The 17,219-nt window shown below is 36.6% G+C and overlaps 1 protein-coding gene across 2 annotated transcripts in view; it reads left to right on the forward strand.

Moving 5' to 3' along the window:
• COL24A1 (collagen type XXIV alpha 1 chain) overlaps positions 1 to 17,219 on the forward strand; it is a 421,841-nt gene that overhangs the window by 282,715 nt on the left and 121,907 nt on the right. For both annotated transcript variants that reach the window (XM_002810653.5, XM_063718582.1), the window contains 5 exons: positions 4,629 to 4,682; positions 6,445 to 6,498; positions 7,096 to 7,149; positions 12,971 to 13,024; positions 13,180 to 13,287. In XM_002810653.5, coding sequence (XP_002810699.3) covers positions 4,629 to 4,682; positions 6,445 to 6,498; positions 7,096 to 7,149; positions 12,971 to 13,024; positions 13,180 to 13,287 — 324 coding nt within the window. The remainder of the gene's footprint in view (positions 1 to 4,628; positions 4,683 to 6,444; positions 6,499 to 7,095; positions 7,150 to 12,970; positions 13,025 to 13,179; positions 13,288 to 17,219) is intronic.

Consider the following 17,219-nt stretch of genomic DNA (forward strand, 5'->3'; position numbering starts at 1 on the left):
AACCTCAGGCCAGGCTAACCAAGGGAAAAAAAAGAGAAAATACAAATTACTAATATCAGAAGTGAAATGTCAGAAGTGAAAGAGAGGCCATGACTACTGATCTTATTAACATTAAAATGACAATAAATGGGTATTATGAGCGATTCTGTTTTCACAAATTTTTTTTTTCTGTTTTGAGATGGAGTCTCGCTCTGGCACCCAGGCTGGAATGCAGTGATGTGATCTCAGCTCACTGCAACCTCCACCTCCTGGGTTCAAGCAATTCTCCTGCCTCAGACTCCTGAATAGCTGGGATTACAGGTGCGTACCAACACACCCGGCTAATTTTTTTTTTTTTTTTTTTGTATTTTTAGTAGAAATAGGGTTTCACCAGGTTGGTCAGGCTGGTCTCAAACTCCTGACCTCGTGATCGGCCTGCCTCAGTGGAATTTGTGGAAATCAATATTTCCACAAATTTGATAACTTAAATGAAATAGACCAATTCCTTAAAAGATGTATTTTACCAAAACTCATATAAACAGAAAAGGATAACCTGAATAGGTTTGATCTGATTTGATTTGATTTGATATCCATCAATATCTTCATCAACCTGTATTGATGAAGAAATAGAATCAATCACTAATAACCTTCTAAAACAGAAAGTACTGGTCCCAGGTTATCTCATTGGTGAATTCAACTAAACATTTAAAGAACAAATGATACCAGTTATGTACAAGCTGTTCCAGAAAATAGAAACAACAGAATATTTCCTAATTATGTGAGGCCACACACATGAGGCCATTATGTGAGCATTACCCTAAAAACAAAACCAGGCAAACACATCGCAAGAAAACTACAGACCAATATCATTCATGAACATAGATTTAAAATCCTCAACAAAATATTAGCAAATTGAATCAAACAATGTATAAACAGAATTATGCATCATAACCAAGTGGAATTTTTTCCAGGTATACAAGGCTGGTTTAACAGTAGAATGTCAGTTAATGTAATCCATCACCTCAACAGGCTAAATAAGAAAATATGATATGAAAAGATGCAGAAAAATAATTTGACAAAATCCAACAACGATTCATGATTAAAAAAAAAACTCTCAAACTTGGAATAAAGGGGCACTTCCTCGGCTTTTTGAAAAACATATTTTTTAAAAAACCTTATAGCCAACATTATACTTACTGGTGAGAAAACTAGATACTTTTCTTTTAAGAACAAGGGAATAAGGAAAACATGTTCCTCCTTTGTTAAATTTTAACTCCTATTCAGCATTGTCCTGGAAGTCCTAGCTAGTGCAATAAGAAAAGAAAAGAAAAAGTATACAAATTGGGAAAGAAGAAATAAAACTGTCTTTCTTTGTATATGGCATGGCTGTCTGTGTAAAAAATCTTCAAGAACTGATTTTTTAAACTCCCGAAACTAATAAGCAGTTATAATGAGATTGTAGCATAACAGGGTATAAGTTAATATACAAAAGTCAATTGCTTTTCTATATTAACAGCAAAGAGCAATTGGAATTTAAAATGAAAAACACAATACCGTTTACATTAGCACCAAAAAAGAGAGAAAGAAATAGGTATAACTCTAACAAAATATATACAAGATCTATATGAGGAAAAATTTTATCAAACAAATTAAAGATCTACATAAATGGAAGGATATTTCATGGTCATGGGTAGAAAGACTCAATATTGTTGAGATATTAGTTCTTCACAAATTGATCTATCAAGTCAATTCAATTCTAATCAAAATCCAAGCAAGTTACATTGTAGATATTAACAGATTCTAAAGTTCCTATGGAAAGGCAAAAGACGCAGAATAGCCAATACAATATTGAAGAACAAACTTGGAGAACTGACACTGACTTCAAGATTTACTGTAAAACTACAGTAATCAAGACAGTGCGATATTGGTGAAAGAATAGACAAGTATAATTGACCCTTGAACAACACGGGTTTGAACTGCAAAGGTCCTCTTATTTGTGGATTTTCTTTCACCTCCGCTACCCCTGAGACAGCAAGAACAACCCCTTCTCTTCTTCCACCTCCTCAGCCTACTCAGCATGGAGACAATGAGGATGAAGATCTTGGTGATGCTCTACTTCCACTTAAGAATACAGTATTCTTTATTGTAGCTTACTTTAAAACTACAGTATATAATACATATAACATATAAAATGTGTTAAACAGCTGCTTATGTTATTAGTAAGGCATCCAGTCAACAGTAGGCTATAAGTGGTTACATTTTGGAGGAGTCAAAAGTTGTACTCAGATTTTTAACTCTGCAGGAGGTTGGCACTATAACCCTTATGTTGTTTTAAGTGTCGACTGTAGATCATTGGAACAGAGTGGTAAGCCCAGAAATAGAACACAGTTATACTCTTTGTTCTACACAATATACACGATATATAGTCACAAATAAAGTCAAGTGATCTGTAACAAAGGAGCAAAGGCAATACAATGGATAGTCTTTTCAACAAATTATGCTGGAACAAATATCCCCATGCAAAACATGAATCTAGATGCATATCTTACGCCTTACACACACACACACACACACACCCTCAAAATGAATCATAGACTTAAACGTAAAAAACAAAACCATAAAACTCCTAAAATATAAACATAGAAGAAAATCTATGTGACCTGAGGTTTGTTGATGAGTTTTTAGCTATGTCACCAAAAGCACAACCCATGAAAGAAAAAATTGGTAAGTTGGACTTCATTAACATCTTTTTAAATCTGCCTTGAAAAAACACTGTTAAGAGAATGAAGAGACAGTCCACAGACTGGGAGAAAATATTTTCAAAACATGTATCTGATAAAAGACTTGTATCCAAAATATGGAAAAAACCATTTAAAACTCAACAATTTTCTTTAAAAACCAGTTAAAATGTTGGCAAAAATCTGAACAGACACCACACCAAAGAAGATAAAGAAATGGTATAGAAGGATGTAAAAATATGCTCAACATCATATGTCATTAGTAAATTGCAAATTAAAACAATAATGACACACCACTATACACCTGTTAGAATGGCTAAAATCTAAAACTTTGATAATGCCACAGGTTGGCAAGGATGTGGAGCAACAGGAGCTCTCATTCATTGCTGGTAAGAATGCAAAATGGTACAGCCACTTTGGAAGACAGTATGGCAGTTTTTTACGAAGCTAGGCATACTCTTACCATATGATCCAGTGATCACAATCCTAGTGTTTACCCAAATGAGTTGAAAACTTATGTCCACACAAAAACCTGTACAAGAATGTTTATAGCAGCTTTATTTATAGGTGCAAAAAATTTGAAGCAATCAATATGAACCAATATGTCTGCTATAATTGGACCGTGTTTCCCCAAAATTCGTATGTTGAAATCCCAGTTCCCAAGGTAATGGTATTATAGGGCAGGATCTTTGAGGTGCTGTGCCCTCATGACTGGGAGTAGTGTCTTTATAAAAGATGCACGAGAGAGCTAGCTCATTCCTTCTAACATGTGAGGACACAACTAGAAGGCACCATCTGTGAAGCAGAAAGTGGGCCTTCACCAGACACTGAATCTGCCAGCACCTTGATCTTGGACTTTCCAGCCTCCAGAACTGTGGGAAATAAATTTGTGTGGTTTATAAGCTATTAATTTATACTATTTTGTTATAGAATCCTGAGTGAACTAAAACAATGTCCAATGAATAAATGGATAAACAAACTGTGGTATACCCATACAATGGAATATTATTCAGCATTAAAAATAAATGAGCTATCAAGCCACAAAAATTTATAAAGGAACCTTAAATGCATACTGCTAAGTTAAAGAAGTCAGTATGAAAAGGTTACATGCTGTATGATTCCAACTATATGACACCCTTGAGTGGTAAAACCATACAGTCAGTAAAAAAAAGATCGTATATTTACTTCTTTAAGATGTAAATTTGTTTGTCACATATTTGCTAGGAATTTTAAGTAGATGAATGACCATCACATACATTAAATAAGATACCTTGTCAAAATGCTTAGCACAATATATGATACTTATGAGGTGCTTAATAAATGTTGAATGAATGAGTGAATTAAAGAATAAAAGAATGAATGCCACTCTTTTCTTTTTAATATAAGCATAGCTTAGTAAATTTATTTTAAAAACACACAGGAAGCTGGGCGCAGTGGCTCATGCCTGTAATCCCGACACTTTGGGAGGCTGAGGCAGGTGGATCACCTGAGGTCAGGAGTTCGTAACCAGCCTGGTCAACATAGTGAAATCCCATCTCTACTACAAATATGAAAATTAGCTGAGCATGTTGGCAATTGCCTGTAATCCCAGCAACTTGGCAGGCAGAGGCAGGAGAATCGCTTGAACCTGGGATGCGGAGGTTGCAGTGAGTGGAGACTACACCATTACACTCCAGCCTGGGCAACAAGAGTGAAACTCAGTCTCAAAAACAAAAACACACACACACATGTATCAACTAAAGATATAATTTTGTTTATACAGAGTAAAGTAATATGCTGATAAATGTATTATGTATTTACATAATTGTGTTATATAAATATGTTATATTATAAAACCCATATCCAGATGCATACGTTTACTGACATAGAGTAAACTTTTATTCTCATATCTTAAATTGTATTTTAATATAGGGACTGCGAGGACTGCAAGGTGATGTTGGACCTCCTGGAGAAATGGGCATGGAGGTAAATTTTTTGTGGCTAGTTCTTGTTCATAAATATTCTACTTTTTGTAGACTCTAAGGTAAAATTAATAATTAAATATATACTATGAGGAATAATTCTATAGTATTGTTTCATATTCAGAAAAAAGCCTAAAATTCCATTAAAAGCAGAGATGATTATTATTTGTCTAATTTTATACATATAAGGTTCTACTCTAATAATTACCTCATTGAAATGACAGAACAAAAAGTAGATAGAGCTTTCCCTTCACTGATTTAAAGTTGACTTGATAACTTTTCATCCTAAGATATTATATGCCCTGTATAGAAGAATACTGAGACATTACCCAATTTGGGATATATTTTGGAATTCTAAGCCAAATTTGTTAAAAATATCCAATTTTTTATTTCCATTGTTTGTAACTTTGGCACTAAATAAATCAAACAAATTCTTTTCTCCCTTGGCTGCTGTGAAACTGTTCTCTCTTGTTGCCACTTCACCTTCTCATTAGCCTTTCTCAGTCTTGACCTGAAGTTGCCATTTTACTTCCTTGGCTTAGTGATCATATTATCACAGTGACTTTAAGTACCAATATTACTTTGATAGCTCTCAACTTGGTAGCTGTATTTTATACCTCTCTCCTCATATTCAATTACTGATTTCCTGTTATCTTTTTAAACATCCACCTAGATATCCCACAGACATCTACAATTCAAAATATCTAAACCAAATCCATTACTGTCCCACTGTTCTTCCTCTGTTTAATTCCCATCTCAATGAAAGATATCCCTTATACCCAATAACCCAAAACTGAGAGTCATCCTAGACTCCTTCTTCTACCTAATCCTCTCTAATCAGTGACCATTTCCTTTTGAATAGGCCTGCCCCTGCCCATTCTCTCTTAAATCTACCCTTTCCTTTTTATCCCTATTGCCAGTGTAATAGTCCTTACACTCTCATGCCTTGTCTCCTCCAACTCCTATAATTCCATCTTCTACTTGTTGCCAGTTTATCTTTCTTATATCATTCGTTTCCTTTAAATGTTTCAAGAGCTCTCGTGACCTTTAGGATAAAATGCCAATTTCTTAACATGATAAGTAATGGTTTACATGATTTAATTTCTGCAGACCTGTTCACCTGTGTCCCCAATAAAACTCTTCTCCTCTCTAAAGGGAAGGGAGGGGCACACATAGCATGCTCACAAATAAGGTAAATATTTCTTGGAGACAAAAATAGTTGTAACATCAAGCAATAATAGGAACTTTAGGCCTGGAAATAGTCAGAGGTTGCAAGAACTTCTATGTTCTCAAAGTAAAGAAAACTGAAAGCTTCCCAACAAAAATGGACCCACCATGAAAGAAGGCTGGAAAAGAAGCTGTGTGTGTGTGTGTGTGTGTCTTTTATAATGTGAATAAATTTATCTCTTATTTGCATGATATTTCTATGAAACCAATAAGGAAAAGTGAATTTTTTAAGTAAATAGATTCCTGAAGGCACTACAGAAAGGGACAGGAAGAATAAATCCCTTTAGATGAGGTTTAAAGGATGAGAGAAAGTATTAGAAGAAATGGATCTTAAAAGTTCTAATTTTAGATGAAGTTGTCTTGACATTTGAACAATTAAAGGGTGTCAGAAAGTATCTGTTCTTATGCTATGAAGTTTATAAAAGGACAGCAATTATGCCCTTTTGGAAACAGGTATCTCACCCTTGAGTTCAGTGTTACTACCATCTTCTCATGAGATTGCTATTGCCTTTGTAATGTGTCAAATTATTCTCTTGTAGGGACCTCCAGGTATTGAGGGAGAGTCTGGTCTGCAAGGTGAACCAGGTGCAAAGGTAACCTTCTAAAAAATAAAGCAGAATCTCTAAACTTTCACCATGAACCCCCTACATTTGCTACCATTGAATCCCCTACATTTGCTACCATTGAATCCCCTACATTTGCCAACTTGAAAGCAGGTGGAAGCCCCCAGATAAAAACAGGGAATGTTTTGGAACTCCTATTCCTTAAGACAGCAGTCCCCAACCTATTTGGCTGGCACCAGGGACCAGTTTCATGGAAGACAGTTTTTCCACAGATGGAAGCAGAGCAGGGGATGGTTTCGGGATGAAACTGTCCTACCTCGGATCATCAAGCATTAGATTCTCATAAGGATTGAGCAACCCAGATCCCTCAAATGCACAGTTCACAATAGAGTTCGTGCTTCTATGAGAATCTGATGCTGCCACTGATCTGATAGGAGGTGGAGCTCAGACAGTAATGCTGGCTCACCAGCTGCTCACCTGCTGTTTTGCGGCGCATTTCCTAACAGGCCTTGGACAGGTACCCTATATGGCCCAGGCGCTGGGGAACCGTGCCTTATGGCGTGCCCTCCATAATTAGCCATGCAGTCTTAGTAGAAAACAGTTTAATCTTTCCCTTTGTTTCTTCAGGGAGATGTTGGACCTGCAGGCAGTGTTGGAGGAACTGGGGAACCAGGTTTACGGGTGAGTGCCCCCTTGAAACTCTTTCAATACACTAACCCACTTCTTTCAGAGACTCAAAACTTATTATTCTAAACACTCAAAAAATAGGATAATAAACCTTTCTGATACATTATATAAAATGTTTGGTTTTATTTCATAATTTCAAAAGCTGCATCCCAAACCTTCTCTCTATTCTAATTTAGTAGTATTTAGAGTCTTAACCTCATATGTTCTTTTCTCAAAATCAGGTATACTTTGTAGAACCCTTACCAAAAATGTGGAGTCACTGTGATTGTCACTAATGTTAGCATTAAGAAGAAATTCACAAATACCAGTGAACAACTCTCAGAATAGTTCCTGACCTAACAAGATTGAAATCTAATTTATAGATTTAATTTGCTCTAAAAAAAACCAAACCTATGATCATGCAAAGTTAACAAAATGCAAGGACATAATTGTAAATTGTTGCAATTAGATAGCTTTGAGAAGTTATGCTAATATAGACAGCCTTTATTTTGAGCTGTGGTAACGAGTTTTTTCCTAAGATGATAGTGCCCAAGATAATTTTAACAGACATTTATTCACTAAAAGGCAAAGTAGGGAGATATATTTTGTATCTGGCTTCTCCCTTTTTACTTTCCCTTTTTTGGGTGGGGTGGGGTGACTGGGAAAGATGGAGCAACTATAAATATGCATTAATTAATTTACTTTTAAATAATTTTAGTATCAAGAGAGCCAGTCCTACTTTAATAGCTTCATAAAGTGTGGCCCTACATTTCTGAAAGTTCCATATCTAAAAGACAACTAATTAATGTACCGGAGCCTTAATCTTTTTTTTTAATATACCTTAAGTTCTAGGGTACATGTGCCTAACGTGCAGGTTTGTTACATATGTATACATGTGCCATGTTGGTGTGCTGCACCCATTAACTTGTCATTTACATTAGATATATCTCCTAATGCTATCCCTCCCCTGTCCACTACCCCACAACAGTGTGTGATGTTCCCCTTCCTGTGTCCAAATCTTCTTATTGTTCAATTCCCACCTATGAGTGAGAACATGTGGTGTTTGGTTTTTTGTCCTTGTGATAATTTGCTGAGAATGATGGTTTCCAGCTTCATCCATGTCCCAACAAAGAACATGAACTCATCCTTTTTTATGGCTGCATAGTATTCCATGGTGTATATGTGCCACATTTTCTTAATCCAGTCTATCATTGATGGACATTTGGGTTGGTTCCAAGTCTTTTCTATCGTGAATAGTGCCACAGTAAACATACGAGTGCATGTGTCTTTATAGCAGCATGATTTATAATCCTTTGGGTATACACCCAGTAATGGGATGGCTGGGTCAAATGATATTTCTAGTTCTAGATCCTTGAACAATCGCCACACTGTCTTCCACAATGGTTGAACTAGTTTACAGTCCCACCAACAGTGTAAAAGTGTTCCTATTTCTCCACATCCTCCTCTCCAGCACTTGTTATTTCCTGACTTTTTAATGATTGTCATTCTAACTGGTGTGAGATGGTATCTCATTGTGGTTTTGATTTGCATTTCTCTGATGGCCAGTGATGATGAGCATTTTTTCACGTGTCTGTTGGCTGCATAATTGTCTTCTTTTGAGAAGTGTCTGTTCATGTCCTTCACCCACTTTTTGATGGGGTTGTTTGTTTTTTTCTTGTAAATTTGTTTGAATTCTTTGTAGATTCTGGATATTAGCCCTTTGTCAGATGAGTAGATTGCAAAAATTTTCTCCCATTCTGCAGGTTGCCTGTTCACTCCGATGGTAGTTTCTTTTGCTGTGTAGAAGCTCTTTAGTTTAATTACATCCCATTTGTCAATTTTGGCTTTTGTTGCTATTGCTTTTTGTGTTTTAGACATGAAGTCCTTGCCCATGCCTATGTCTTGAATGGTATTGCCTAGGTTTTCTTCTAGGGTTTTTATGGTTTTAAGTGTAACATTTAAGTCTTTAATCCATCTTGAATTAATTTTTGTATAAGGTGTAAGAAAGGGATCCATTTTCAGCTTTCTACATATGGCTAGCCAGTTTTCCCAGCACTATTTACTAAATAGGGAATCCTTTCCCCATTGCTTGTTTTTGTCAGGTTTGTCAAAGATCAGATGGTTGTAGACGTGTAGTATTATTTCTGAGGGCTCTGTTCTGTTCCATTGGTCTATATCTCTGTTTTGGTACCGGCTGTTTTGGTTACAGTAGCCTTGTGGTATAGTTTGAAGTCAGGTAGTGTGATGCCTCCAGCTTTGTTCTTTTGGCTTAGGATTGTCTTGGTAATGCATGCTCTTTTTTGGTTCCATATGAACTTTACAGTAGTTTTTTCCAATTCTGTGAAGAAAGTCATTGGTAGCTTGATGGGGATGGTATTGAATCTATAAATTACGTTGGGCAATATGGCCATTTTCACAATATTGATTCTTCCTATCCATGAGCATGGAATGTTCTTCCATTTGTTTGTGTCCTCTTTTTATTTCATTGAGCAGTGGTTTGTAGTTCTCCTTGAAGAGGTCCTTCACATCCCTTGTAAGCTGGATTCCTAGGTATTTTATTCTCTTTGAACTAATTGTGAATGGGAATTCACTCATGATTTGGCTCTCTGTTTGTCTGTTATTGGTGTATAAGGATGCTTGTGATTTTTGCACATTGATTTTGTATCCTGAGACTTTGCTGAAGTTACTTATCAGCTTAAGGAGATTTGGGGCTGAAACGATGGAGTTTTCTAAATATACAATCATGTCATCTGCAAACAGGGACAATTTGACTTCCTCTTTTCCTAATTGAATACCCTTTATTTCTTTCTCCTGCCTGATTGCCCTGGCCAGAACTTCCAACACCATGTTGAACAGGAGTGGTGAGAGAGGGCATCCCTGTCTTGTGCCGGTTTTCAAAGGGAATGCTTCCAGTTTTTGCCCATTCAGTATGATATTGGCTGTGGGTTTGTCATAAATAGCTCTCATTATTTTGAGATATGTACCATCAATACCTAATTTATTGAGAGTTTTTAGCATGAAGGGCTGTTGAATTTTGTCAAAGGCCTTTTCTGCATCTATTGATATAATCGTGTGGTTTTTATCTTTGGCTCTGTTTATATGCTAGATTACATTTATTGGTTCGCATATGTTGAACCAGCCTTGCATCCCAGGGATGAAGCCCACTTGATCATGGTGGATAAGCTTTTTGATGTGCTGCTGGATTCTGTTTGCCAGTATTTTATTGAGGATTTTTGCATTGAAGTTCATCAGGGATATTGGTCTAAAATTATCTTTTTTTGTTGTGTCTCTGCCAGGCTTTGGTATCAGGATGATGCTGGCCTCATAAAAAGAGTTAGGGAGGATTCCTCTTTTTCTATTGGTTGGAATAGTTTCAGAAGGACTGGTACCAGCTCCTCCTTGTACCTCTGGTAGAATTCGGCTGTGAATCCATCTGGTCCTGGACTTTTTTTAGTTGGTAGGCTATTAATTATTGCCTCAATTTAGAGCCTATTATTGGTCTATTCAGGGATTCAACTTCTTCGTGGCTTAGTCTTGGGAGGGTGTATGTGTCCAGAAATTTATCCATTTCTTCTAGATTTTCTAGTTTATATGTGTAGGGGTGTTTGTAGTATTCTCTGATGGTAGTTTGTATTTCTGTGGGATCAGTGGTGATATCCCCTTTATAATTTTTTATTGTGTCTATTTGATTCTTCTCTCTTTTCTTCTTTATTAGTCTTGTTAGCGGTCTATCAATTTTGTTGATCTTTTCAAAAAACCAGGTCCAGGATTCATTGATTTTTTGAAGGGTTTTTTGTGTCTCTATTTCCTTCAGTTCTGCTCTGATCTTAGTTATTTCTTGCCTTCTGCTAGCTTTTGAATGTGTTTGCTCTTGCTTCTCTAGTTCTTTTAATTGTGATGTTAGGGTGTTAATTTTAGATCTTTCCTGCTTTCTCTTGTGAGCATTTAGTGCTATAACTTTCCCTCTACATACTGCTTTAAATGTGTCCCAGAGATTCTGGTATGTTGTGTCTTTGTTCTCATTGGTTTCAAAGAACATCTTTATTTCTGCCTTCATTTCGTTATGTACCCAGTAGTCATTCAGGAGCAGGTTGTTCAGTTTCCATGTAGTTGAGTGGTTTTGAGTGAGTTTCTTAATCCTGAGTTCTAGTTTGATTGCAGTGTTGTCTGAGAGACAGTTTGTTATAATTTCTGTTCTTTTACACTTGCTGAGGAGTGCTTTACTTCCAACTATGTGGTCAATTTTGGAATAAGTGCGATGTGGTGCTGAGAAAAATGTATATTCTGTTGATTTGGGGTGGAGAGTTCTGTAGATGTCTATTAGGTCTGCTTGGTGCAGAGCTGAGTTCAATTCCTGGATATCCTTTTTAACTTTCTGTCTCATTGATCTGTCTAATGTTGACAATGGGGTGTTAAAGTCTCCCATTATTATTGTGTGGGAGTCTAAGTCTCTTTTTAGGTCTCTAAGGAGTTGCTTTATGAATCTGGGTGCTCCTGTATTGGGTACATGTATATTTAGGATAGTTAGCTCTTCTTGTTGAATTGATCCCTTTAACATTATGTAATGGCCCTCTTTTTCTCTTTTGATCTTTGTTGGTTTAAAGTCTTTTTATCAGTGACTAGGATTGCAACCCCTGCCTTTTTTTGTTTTCCATTTGCTTGATAGATCTTCCTCCATCCCTTTATTTTGAGCCTATGTGTGTCTCTGCACGTGAGATGGGTGTCCTGAATACAGCACACTGATGGGTCTTGACTCGTTATCCAATTTGCCAGTCTGTGTCTTTTCGTTGGAGCATTTAGCCCATTTACATCTAAGGTTAATATTGTTGTGTGTGAATATGATCCTGTCATTATGATGTTAGCTGGTTATTTTGCTCATTAGTTGATGCAGTTTCTTCCTAGCATTGATGGTCTTTACAATTTGGCATGCTTTTGCAGTTGCTGGTCCTGGTTGTTCCTTTCCATGTTTAGTGCTTCCTTCAGGAGCTCTTGTAGGGCAGGCCTGGTGGTGACAACATCTCTCAGCATTTGTTTGTCCGTAAAGGATTTTATTTCTCCTTCACTTATGAAACTTAGTTTGGCTGGATATGAAATTCTGGGTTGAAAATTCTTTTCTTTAGGAATGTTTAATGTTGGCTCCCACTCTCTTCTGGCTTGTAGAGTTTCTGCCAAGAGATCTGCTCTTAGTCTGATGGGCTTCCCTTTGTGGGTAACCCGACCTTTCTCTCTGGCTGCCCTTAACATTTTTTCCTTCATTTCAACCTTGGTGAATCTGACAATTACGTGTCTTGGAGTTGCTCTTCTCGAGGAGTATCTTTGTGGCGTTCTCTGTATTTCCTGAATTTGTATGTTGCAGAGCCTTAATCTTTACCTCTCTACTGAAAGGGAGAAAATATGGAAACTCTAAAAATCTGGTAGAGTGGTCATAACTGAATCAAGTTTTATTAACCCATGTAAATTCAATATAGCAAAGCACTATAACTTTATGAGATGCAGTATTTACATTTCTTGAACTCAGAAACACAAATCTAGCTATATAAAATTCTAGAGCTACCAAATGGATATATATTACTTTAATTATCTAAAATTTATTAATATTCTGGGATCATCTTATATTTGAATTTATGACACTCTGAATCATGAAATCATCTTCAGAGCTATTCAAGGCAAATTAAATCATTCTCATTTTACTGTCAAATCCTCTTTAGAAATAAAGTAGTAGAAATAAGTGAACACAAATTTGCTATTTTCCATATATGCTATGGGCTAAAATTAAAATAAGATAAATGATATAGCAAAAAAAAAAATCAATCATACCCCTTCTGCTACAAAATAGGGTGAACCAGGAGCTCCTGGAGAAGAAGGTCTCCACGGAAAAGATGGGTTAAAGGTAAATTATACTTTTAACATTATATATAAAATAGATGTTTTGTAAAATCTTTAAAATATTAGACATCATTGTTTTTGTGTGACAAAAACCTGTTTATTATTGGCATAATTATTTCACTATATTCCTTTATAGAAAATTTTTTTATTGCATTACAGGGAGTACCAGGAGGAAGGGGACTTCCTGGAGAGGTTGGAGAAAAAGGAGAGATGGGCTTACCAGGAATTATAGGGCCCTTGGGTAGATCAGGCCAAATGGGCCTTCCGGTAAGTACTGCTGGGTTCTCTTTCAAATATTAAGTGAATTCACTGCCTGTATGTGTACACATGCACACACCTACACACACTCTGACCTCATTGTATATCCAGTGGGTAATTGTATATGTGGAACTGTGGCTTGAGAGAAGGAAAAGTCAAGGACTGATTATCAGCCCTCCTAAGATCCAAAGAGGAAAGATACTTTTTTCATAAGCCATGTAACTTCTGTCATAAAGCATTTATAAAGGAATGTTTTATGTTGTCTCAAACTTAGTTTGATTAAATATTTTGGATCTTTATTCCTATAACTGACATTATTGTTGTAGAGTAATATCGCAGCTCCAGGATGAAACAAGAAATTCTTTGCAAGCATAATATGAGCTATCAGATCTGATCCTAAATTTTGTTATTACTTCAAGGGAAATTCTAAACATCATTTTGAACAAATTCTCTCACCTCAAGACAAGTGGAAGATGTGAATAAATAATAAGAAGAATGGCCAGGCCTGTAATCCTAGCACTTTGGGAAGCCGAAGTGGGTGGATCACCTGAGGTCAGGAGTTAGAGACCAGCCTGGCCAACATGGTGAAACCCCTCCTTCACTAAAGATACAAAAATTAGCTGGGCGCCATGGTGCATGCTTGTAATCCCAGCTACTCGGGAGGCTGAGGCAGGAGAATCGCTTGAACCCAGGAGGCAGAAGTTACAGTGAGCCAAGATCGTGTCACTGCACTCCAGCCTGGGAGACAGAGTGAGACTCCATCTCAAAAAGAGAGAGAGAGAAAGATCGAGAGAGAAAATAGCATCTTTTTTACTTAAATGCTTAGTTTATATTTATTATAGTCTTCCAGATACAGCCTATCTGGTCATTCTATTGTTTCATTTTACTGTTCCCTTTTTCTTGTCTCATATCTTTAAACATGGGTTCTCCTCAGAGTTATTGTCTTTACTTCTCTAAATGTTCATGCCTTTGGAGGTATTCTCCTATCTTGTGAGTCATCCCTTTTGACCCTACCAGAAAATGGTTTCTGTTTCTTCTGTACTCTGGCAGTTTTATTCTGCCTTTTAAAGATTGCAACATTTAAGCATGTGGGTCTCTTCCACAAGAGAAAACATAGCTCTTCAAACCAGATGCTCTGTCTTTACTCCTTCCCATAAACCACAGTACTTCTGTGCTCCAGTATTTCCACATGGGGGCTCAGTAAAGACTGAGGAACTAATTATGAGTAAACTGATCATGCAGGCAGACTGGAAGACAAAGTAGTGGCTTACAGTGTTTTATAATTTTCAGCTTTTTTTTCTGTCCTTCTCTTTTCCTCTGGTTTCTAACCTGCAGATCATTGAATGGACCCTGCCCCAATCAGCTCAATTAGGTTTGCAGGACTAAGAGGAAAGCTCTATCTGGAAGAAAACAACAAATATCATAAATGAAACACAAACTAGCTGTCTTACCATTCATTTTTATCAATGACTATAATTCCTTTAGCAGCAATTAAAATAATATTGTAACACATCTACCCCCAAATAATAGCATATTTCAAAATAACATTTGAAGAATGAAGATAAACCAGAAGTATCAGATTATTTTTGAGCACCGGCAAATGGCAACTTTTTTCTTTTCAGTTTTACAGTAGTGGTTAAGTACCCATTTCTTCTCTGTCCTGCCCCCAGACCTGGAGAACTGTGATGGATGTTCCAGCACAGCAAATACAAAGTACTTAGGAATCCCAAAAAATTATCTTATTTATTTATTTATTTATGAGATAGAGTCTCACTCTGTCACCCAGGCTGGAGTGCAATGGCATGATCTAGGCTCACTGCAACCTCCACCTCCTGGGTTCAAGAGATTCTCTTACCTCTGCCTCCAGAGTAGCTGGGACTACAGGCACGCACCACCATGCCAGGCTAATTTTTATATTTTTGGTAGAGACAGGGTTTTACCATGTGAGTCAGGCTGGTCTCAAACTCCTGACCTCAAGTGATCCACCAGCCTCGGCCTTCCAAAGTGCTGGGATTACAAGTGTAAGCCTCCACGCCCAGCCCCCAAAATTATCTTAAACATCATTAGTCCAAACATTAAACAATATAATTTCACTTATATACTGTCATAGAATCCTCCCAATAACCTATAGATGTTATTATTCCCTATTTTACAACTGGGAAAAAAACTTAGAAAAAGCTAAGAGATTTGTACAAGATAATATAGCAGATGGCACTGCTTTATTTATTTACTAAAGAATAATCACTAAAGAAATTATTAATAAAGAATCTTTTCTTTTAGACAGAGTCTCACTCTGTCACCCAGAAGTGCAGTGGCACGATCTTGGCTCACTGCAACCTCTGCCTCCCAGGTTCAAGCGTTTCTCCTGCCTCAGCCTCCCAAGTAGCTGGGAGTACAGGCACCCACCACCACGCCCACCTAATTTTTGTATTTTTAGTAGAAACAGGGTTTCACCATGTTGGCCAGGCTGGTCTCAAACTCCTAAACTCAAGTGATCCCCCTACTTTGGCCTCCCAAAGTGCTGGGATTATAGGCATGAGCCGCTACACCCAGCCATTAAAAAAATTTCTTTATTTTCTGGCTTTGTGTCTCTAAGCCTTGCTTACCCATGGGTTAACCAGCTTTGGCCCCATATTTTTCCTTTCTAGAGTTCCTAATAATTTTCATCTTTGTTAGAGGACTCATCCCTCTTCCATTAGTGTCAGGTCTGGACCCACAGAGAAGCCAAGTAACAAATGCCAAGAAAGTGTGATTATCTTCCTGATCATTCTTGTCAAATTTGTTTTTAGGTTAAAAAACCGCCAACAGTTATTCATACTTTAGTATGTATTTTTAAAAAATCAACTAGCATAGTTCTCTGGCAGAATCCTAAGAGTCTGTAGAGAGGGAAAAAACAGAATTAAGAAAAGGGAAAGTCTAAACATATACCATAGAATACCACAGCAAGGAATCCCAAAGAGGAATGATACAGTATGACAGCTGGTGACGAGTACAGCAGAGATGGAAAAGGGACTCAAAACAAGGCATGGAAAAATGATAAACACAGATTTCATCTGCTTCATAATTTTTCCCGGAAAAATCGTGCCTAGTACACATCTTTGGTGCCTTTTTTTAGTAACACCACATGTGTGTTTTTTTATTCTTTTTGTTGTTCTCCTTGGAATTTTAAATGGCTTTCAGCTTATAAACTCAATAAAAATACCATGGCATATTTTTTCAAAAGAATTTTGCAATCCAAGGAACTATTGCTTAATCAGACAGCCTAATGCTGGATTTATTTTTGCACTTTAAAAATTCTTCCTTAGACAGTGTCTCAAAGATGCTACCTTGGATTCCTACAAAATAAATAAGAAAGAGAGTGAGAGAAAGAAATAAAACTTTTTTTGTTTCAAGAAAAGAAAAGATCTCCTTACTTCCTAGAAGATTGAGGAATGAGATCTGGATTGAAAAATAAAGCAAGGGAAGCATCAGTAATGAATTCCAAATCCAGGAGTTAGATTTCTTTAAACAGAAAAAAAAAAAAAGTTGTATATTTTATGCTTGATTCTTGTGCTAAAATGTTCAGTTGCCTAAATGCATAACTCTGCATGAGAAAAGAATTGGGAAGCATCTGAAAAGAAACATCTGCCTGACTTACGGTCTGTTATCTATGCTAAAAAATCTACCACTGTGTTATCTAAGATCTGAACAGATTTGCAACTATAAACTCCAAAGTTGGATGTATTAAAATGAAATTGTCCTGTTTTATATGTTTAGGACAAAATTTGGTTGGATTTATTGAAATGTGGTTTTTACTATCTGTTTAAGGTGGTATGATACTAGGTAGCGGTAAATATCTTAAGGGAAGATAAAATGAAATAAAGTGACCTTCTCAAATAAGTTTTTTAAATAAGATCTTAAAAGTGAAGTCATAAAGATGAGAAGAATATCAATAGTTAGAA

The sequence above is a fragment of the Pongo abelii genome, chromosome 1, assembly GCF_028885655.2.
Source record: "Pongo abelii isolate AG06213 chromosome 1, NHGRI_mPonAbe1-v2.0_pri, whole genome shotgun sequence".
NCBI lineage: Eukaryota > Metazoa > Chordata > Mammalia > Primates > Hominidae > Pongo > Pongo abelii.